The 7,625-nt window shown below is 36.9% G+C and overlaps 1 protein-coding gene across 2 annotated transcripts; it reads right to left on the bottom strand.

Annotated features, from left to right (window-relative positions):
• Positions 1–3,526: 3,526 nt before the first annotated feature.
• On the bottom strand, positions 3,527–6,557 carry LOC145038927 (uncharacterized). Of its 2 annotated transcripts, XM_078987133.1 has the most exons (4): positions 5,996–6,557; positions 5,834–5,897; positions 4,074–5,714; positions 3,527–3,964 (listed from the first exon to the last, which is right to left on the bottom strand). In XM_078987133.1, the coding sequence occupies exon 3, from the start codon at positions 5,673–5,675 to the stop codon at positions 4,074–4,076; it is 1,602 nt and encodes a 533-aa protein (XP_078843259.1). In that variant the 5' UTR covers positions 5,676–5,714; positions 5,834–5,897; positions 5,996–6,557; the 3' UTR covers positions 3,527–3,964. The 2 variants fall into 2 exon arrangements, with proteins under 2 accessions (XP_078843259.1, XP_078843260.1); XM_078987134.1 differs by lacking the exon at positions 3,527–3,964 and having other exon boundaries at positions 3,977–5,714.
• Positions 6,558–7,625: the final 1,068 nt, after the last annotated feature.

Here is a 7,625-nt window from a genome sequence, read left to right as displayed (position 1 = left end):
CAGTTTATACCCTCTTATTTAATTAATCTCTTTAAGTCACCAAATTAATACCAATTAATTTATGACTTATATTAATCAAATAGCTAAATATTATTCCTTATAATATTTACTCTCTCTCTTAATAAATCATCCTTCAAGTTGCTATGGTGAAGGCAACCCAAAAGGACCATGCACCACCGAATATAGTTATAGCCTTAGACACTATTCCAACAAAGATATCACTAAGGATTTCATCACCAAGCTTCCCAAGATGGCACGTGGAGTAGATTCGATTTGGATCATCATAGGCTGGTTGACCAATAGCACTCATTTCATCCCGATCTAGGAGAGTATATTAGCTGAGAAGGTAGTCAAGATCTATGCTTACGAGGTGGTGGCACATCATGGAGTATCGGTTTCAGTGGTGTCAGATCGAGATATTCGTTTCACTTCCAGGTTTTGCAAGCGATTTCATGATGAGATGGGTACTCTTCTTTATTTTAGGATAACTTTTCACCTCAGACTGGTTGCCAGAGTGAGAGGACAATCCAGACTCTCGAGGACATGGTACGCACATGTGTATTGGATTTTGGCTGTAGTTGGGATACATATCTTCTGTTAGCAGAATTTTCGTATAACAATAGTTATCACGACATCATAGATCGACCTCCCTTTGAGATGCTCTAAGGGAGGAAATACAGAACCCCAATATGTTGGGGCGAGGTTGGTTAGAGAGTCATGGAGAGTACTAAGGTGGTACTCAAGACCATAGAGAAGATCCAGCAGGTCTAGAGCAGGCCCCAGACTGCTCAGAGTCGGCGGAAAAGTTATGCTGACAAGTGTCGTTTAGACCTAGAGTTTCAAGTAGGGGATATGGTCCTCTTGAAGGTGTCACCTTAGAAATGTATCATCCGATTCAGGAAGCGGGCAAGCTGGGCCCCAAGTATATCAACATTTATAGAGTTTCAGATCAGGTAGGCCGTTTAGCCAATCGTTTAGATCTTCCAGCAGAGCTTAGCCAGATCCATAACACTTTTCATGTCTCCCAGTTGCAGAAGTTTTTGGTGGATGATTCCATAGTTGTGCCTCTAGAGGATATTCAGGTTGATGACAGCCTAAACTACAATGTGAGACCAGTGGCGATTCTGGATCACAAGATGAAAACCTTGAGGAACAAGGTTGTGCATTTGGTAAAGGTGCAGTGGATGCACCGTAAGGGGCCATAGTGGACTTTGGGAGCCCGAGGAGGAGATGAGATAGCACTATCCAGAGTTATTTGAGACAGCAGAATTCGAGGACGAAGTCTAAGACAAGTGGGGGAGAATTGTAACGCCCGATTCTTGGTAAGCATTTAATTTATAAATTATTCATTTTTACAGTACAACTCGACAAGTTAGAAGCCCCAAACTTGTCAAGTAGAGATTGTCAGAACTGCGTGATTTAATTGACGTACTCGATGAGTTAAGAGGCCTCAACTCGACGAGTAGATCGGCTTGGAAGAAACCGTAATTTCTAGGGTTTTTCACCCTATTGAAAGGACTTAATCCTTTCCCTCAACCTCTCATCAGCCTCCCTGAAACCCTTAATCGTATTGTGAGCTCTTTGGTGAGAAACTAAAAGTTTTGAGTGGATTTGTGTGTGTTTTTGTGCTTGGTAAAGGAGTTGGAAGAACTAGAAGCCATCAAGCTTGAGAAGAAGCATTAGATCTGGGATCTCGTCTATCTTTGGCATCTTTTTAAGGTAAAAATTCCTTAACTTGGTGATTCATAGCTTGGATCTCTTTTACTTTTGCTTTATGGGTCTTTTTGACCCCATTGTGGGAAACATGATACCCTTAATAGATCCTATGCTAAGGATTCCCATTTCCAGTGATATTTGGTCTTTAGAATCATAACAATGGTCTTAAACCCATTCTTGTCCAAGAGAAGACCATGTTCATGGAAGTAGGTTGCTATGTCTCGAGTTTGGGTCCATCTGAGGTATACAAAGCCATCAAGTGGTCAACTTTACATAAATAGGTTATGGAAACAATATGGATCTATATTCTAGAACCTTGGATCTGAGAAAAGGGCTGAATAGACTAGAAATGCAAGGACTCGACAAGTTCATTGAGGAACTCGACGAGTTTGGTCGAACATTCCCGATTCTGTTCATGGAACTCGGTGAGTCCATAAGATAACTCGACGAGTTGTACTAGGAAGTCTCGTTTGTGTTGAGATGGAGGAACTTGGCAAGTTGGAGGAATACTCGACAAGTTAGATCACGATTCACGATTCTATGATTCAATAGAACTCGACGAGTTAATCGGTAAACTCGACGAGTTGAGTCAACTCAGAGCGTTAACTTTGACTTGACTTTGGATTTGACTTGACCAGAGTTGACCTTAAGGGTTATGAGTATGGAATGGTATCTAAGGAGTTGTTTTGGTTCAGGGAGTGAGTAGAGCTGATTCTAGGCAGACACGTTTCAGCTATCATCCGAAAGTGAGGTGAGTTTCCTCCTGTAGGAACGAGTCGAAGGCACCAATACCAGCCCGTTTATGTATGTTAGTATATTCCGGACAAAGGTCTGATATCGGGCAGTGCCCAATGTAGGTTTATATGTTATGGGACTTCCGTCTAATGCCGTGGAAAGCCCGATTAATGTTTGTATGCTTGATGTCTTCGTGATTCTCGCATGTGATTGTTTTATATGTTTCCGGACTTCGGTCTGATGCCGGTGAAAGCCCTAGGAATGTTTGTATGTTTTCGGATTTCGGTCCGATGCCGACCGTGGCCCAAGAAATGTTTATATGTTTATGGTATGTGATTATTTATGTATTTGTTGATATGCTTATATGTATACCGACCTTTGCCGAATGCTGGGTGCGGCCCGATGTTGCGGGTAAGGCCCATGTTATGTTATTATGTGATTATATGATTATGTATGGTAGGTGGTAGTTTGGGGTGACTCACTAAGCTTCGTGCATACAGTTTTCAGTTTTGATTTCTGATACTTCCGGTAGCAAAGAGAAGAGTTCGGGATGACTGCAGTGCTCACACCATGTTTTAGCTTGGGATGTTTTTACTCTGATATGTTTGACAAATGTTTATGATGTTTTGAGAAACAATAACTTATGACTTTTATGTATTGATTTGATAACTATGATTTTATTAATAATTAAAAACAAAATTTTTCGAATTTATTTTTGAGATTTTACAAACCATTACCCAACCATGTCACTTTAGGACCGACAAGATCATAGAAGCACAATAGGTGAGTTGTTTGTAGAGTAACATAATGAGATGTCCGTGTATCAAAGAGCCATGATGTGTATCATTTTGGTAGGGTGTTGGTGAAATGTGCTTCAAGAGTGACATGGTTGTACAAGATAAATAAAGATAGATGTTAATATTGTCATGTAAAATGTCTTGCATGTCAAAAAAGCTATAAAAGTTTTTGAGGATTGTAAATTGTCATTGGATTGGAATTCTTAGAATCCGATCGAACAACCTTTTCTGTTTCTAATTCTATGTGAGAAAATTAGAGTGGGTAATATATTGCCTTGAATAGAAGCTACCATATATTTGAATTCATCTACTATGTTATGAAGCACAAATACAACTTCATCTTCATCATCTATGGGGTCCCTGACTAGTACAAGATTTTCAACAACTTGTTTCGTGTCTTCTAGGTATTCTTGAATTGTTTGGCGTCCACCTCCATTGTCAATCAATTTCTTTTTAAGAGATCATTTCATAATAAGATCTGTAAAGTTTGGCATATAAGATTCTGCCATATTGTCATGCTTCTAAGCAAGTTATGAAAAAGGAGATGTCAGGCTGGATGGGACAATAGGAGCTTCCTAACATTGTACTAATAATGTAATCTTGGCAATATCAATTTTCAGAATTTGGCTATGTTGCTATTGACAAAGAGAGCTCATTCAAGTCCTGCTTGATGTGTTCTCACAAGTGGTTTCATTCGATCAAAGTTCCAAATATACCTGAACCCCATGGGTGAATTGAAAGACACGATCAATATGATAAAAATATTTTGTTTCATAGGAAAAGAAGCATAATACGTTACCATAACAGTTTAGTACTTCTGCTAACCTAAGGTGTCTGGTTGCTACCGGAAACGACTTTTTCAAAAGCACCCACTAGAGCTCTGACTTTGCTCTGCCTTGTCTGAATAAGTTTGTTAGCAGTCTCTTCAATAACTTTGTTGGACAATGTAGGACTTTCCTTTTCTTCTATTTCTTGGTGTTTAAGATCAACACTAACTGAATGACTTTCAGGTATATGTATCACGCCATCAGTTGACATTCTCCTCAAAATTATCTTCTCAACCTTCTCAGTTTCGTTATCATCCAACTCGTTTCCTTGCCTGAACTGCAGATTTCTTGGACTGCTACCCTCGGATAAAGGACTAGTTAGCACCCTTCCTCTTATGAATTCTAGGCCTTCAAGAGAACAATCTGTAGTTTCCACCACCAACTTTCCAACCCGTATGGCCTCTTTTGCATCATTGACTTCTGTATCCACTATGCTTTCATTATGTTGATCATCCACTGCTGTAAAATCATCTTCCTTCAGTGCTGAACATTCTTCTATCCCGTTATTATCATGTGTCACGACATTCTCCTCGAAACTTGGAGAAGAATCATGCGTAGTAGTACTTTCGGTTTTATTAGTTTCAACAGCATCGTTGGGCTCAACGACATGCAACAGGCTTTCAGCAGTTTCAACGTCGTTGTTGGGCTCTATGACTTGCATCACGTTATGATCATGTGTCATGACTTTCTCCTCGGAGCTTGGAGAAGAATCTGAAGGTGTAGTAGTACATTCGGTTTTATTAATTTCAACAACATCGTTGGGCACGACGACATCCACTAGGGTTTCAGTAATTTCAACATCGTTGTTGGGCTCCACGACATGCAATGTCTTTTCTGGAACAACTTCTTCAGTAGGTTTCCTAGGCTTTGACTTTCTTGGACTTTTAAGCTCCGATTGAGGGAGACTTTTATAGCTTCTCAACAACGGCACCCTCGCACCTCTTTTTGGGCTGGAAACTGTAGGGTTTGTAGAATTAGGTTTCTTATTCACCGAGACTTTTGAATCTTTTCTTTGTTCGTTCTTGCTGAATCTTGAACCTCGAACCAAAGACGTATTAGAACCTGATACAACATCTTTCTTAGGTTGTATACCGAATTCACTGAGTCGTCTTTTAGGAACTCTTGAAGATGAGAGCGGCATATCATCATTCGGTAGAAAGATGTCACTATGTCTTCTTCTAGATGTTTTTGACTGTGGAGGAATGTATTTCTTGGCTTGCGAATTCTCAGACTTTGGCTTCATATCTCGACTCTTTGGTTCAATGGCATCGCCTTTCTTGGTTGATAATGTTAAGCCATCTTTCTTTACATTTGCATCCTTAACAACAATATTGTTCTTGACATTGCGTGATGTGATCTTGGGAACAATCGAAGGTGATTTCTTAATCCTGTTTACGGAATTCGATGCTTCCAGCTTTGTTCTATCCAGAGAGGCTCTTGGAATTCTTCTGGGAAACAAATTTATGGGCTTTGTTTCGGTTGGTTCTTTAGTGGCACCTTTGCAGTGATCATGGCAAGAAACTGATGGACCGTTGAGATATCGACTTTGAACTTTTGGAGCCGTGGGCTCCATTTTTGTTCGAGGTGGGTTTTTCCGCATAAGGGATGTGAATACTATCAATCGTGTGAGTTGATACTCCTATAGAAATTAATAATGCATTGTAAAACATGCTTCCAGAATTTTACTTCTCTTGTCAATTAACCTATGACTTCACAAGTTTAAATGAGGAAAACATATTTTTAAGAGAAATGAAATACCAAATTCGTCTGAGTACAAGGAAGACACCTCTTAAGAGCTTGGAGATATATGAAATAACTGATCCTGATAATTGAGACAACATAAAACATGCTAAAGGTTAGAAACAAACATCCTCAAAATCAACCTTAAGAAGAAAAGTGTTCAATGATTTAATGTATTACCTTATAGAATAAAAGGAGCATGGTTATTCAGCAAAAGGATTCCTCCTCCTGAGATGTTCTTTCTAGTGGCCGTTATTTTTTATTCGGTTCATCTCAGACTTTTGAAGTCAATTGAATTGGTTTTGAGCTCTAAATTGACGAAGAATTCTTTTGGGTTTGGAGAACGTATCGACAGATGCATTAACATATACGGAATAATTTTCATATGCAGAGGAGAGACTACAAGCATGAATGTGATTTTGGAATTTGAAAGGGGATGTTTTCGAAATCAAAAGTGGACTTTGAATCAAGAAAATGAACGAAAACATGATACGATTCTTCTGGTGCCATAATCAGAAGAATACACATTAATGAATGCAACGAAAAATATCTTCAGATTCTTGTAAGCAAATTAAGGTATTTGGCATTGCAAAAGATACATAATTGATTAATAGTATAATGTCTTGGAAATCGTCCATTATGACATCTAAAGGTAAATATCAGAATCTAGTTTTAAAACAGGAGATACATTCTTCATTCGTATCATCGAAAAGATTCTCGTCTACTTCAATGGAAATAATATATTTGGACCATTTTAGATGATCTTAAATTGGGTGCAAATATATAGACAGAATGTTTGATTTGGCTGCTAGAAAACGAGATTATTGTCTATGTTTAGAAATTGTTTGGCTTCGTTATTAAAAAAATGTTTGACTTACATTGTCATTGAAATTCCTTGTGGTTGACATTTTACTTGGTATTTAAAAACCAACGGATTTCTTTGAAAGATTCGGTTGGTAGACCCCTAATTTTAGAATAAAAGGTAACAAAGCTTAGGTTTTTTTAGGTATATTTAACAATCCTCTTTTATATATATATATATATATATATATATATATATATATATATATATATATATATATATATATATATATATATATATATATATATATATATATATATATAGGGTAAAATCATATTTACAATGGTTTGTATCATATTTACAATGTAATTGCCTAACTTCATAATACTACATGGGTTTGTATCATATTTACAATGTAATTGCCTATAGTTCTTAAATTTCAAATCCATAACGTGATTACTTCCAAAATCTTTCGACTTTCACCAATATCTTTCGTTTACATCACGTCTTTCTATCGAATACCACCTTATGTGCTTCATATCCTAGCGCTACAAATGAAAGGATATAGGAGAAATATAATGATGAATTTCCAAAAAATTTTGAAGTAAATCAAGTTTAGGGATGAAGTTTAAGAACCTTGGATGATTGCAATAAAAATTTAATGCTAAATAATGTAGTTTGATGAGGTTAGGTACATAAGTTTATATAAGGTTGTTAGGTATATTCACTTTACCCATGTATATATATATATATATATATATATATATATATATATATATATATATATATATATATATATATATATATATATATATATATATATATATATATATGCCATGATGATTTAAAATGAGACCATATCATGGAATCGGGTAACTTTAAACCATAACTTTAAATCAAACCATATGTACATAATGTGACGTTTAATTCGTAAAGGGGTAGATAAAATTTAGTCTTTTCACTTACAATATGAGTCTAAGATCTGTATGCGATTTATTTACATGAAAT

The sequence above is a fragment of the Lactuca saligna genome, chromosome 4 (assembly GCF_052625555.1).
Source record: "Lactuca saligna cultivar CGN05327 chromosome 4, ASM5262555v1, whole genome shotgun sequence".
NCBI classification, from domain to species: Eukaryota; Viridiplantae; Streptophyta; class Magnoliopsida; order Asterales; family Asteraceae; genus Lactuca; species Lactuca saligna.
This window is presented reverse-complemented; position numbering and strand designations above follow the sequence as displayed.

Excerpts from the sequence above, each read along its gene's own strand:
- LOC145038927 (XM_078987133.1), bottom strand. The coding sequence starts at position 5,675 with ATGCGGAAAAACCCACCTCGAACAAAAATGGAGCCCACGGCTCCAAAA.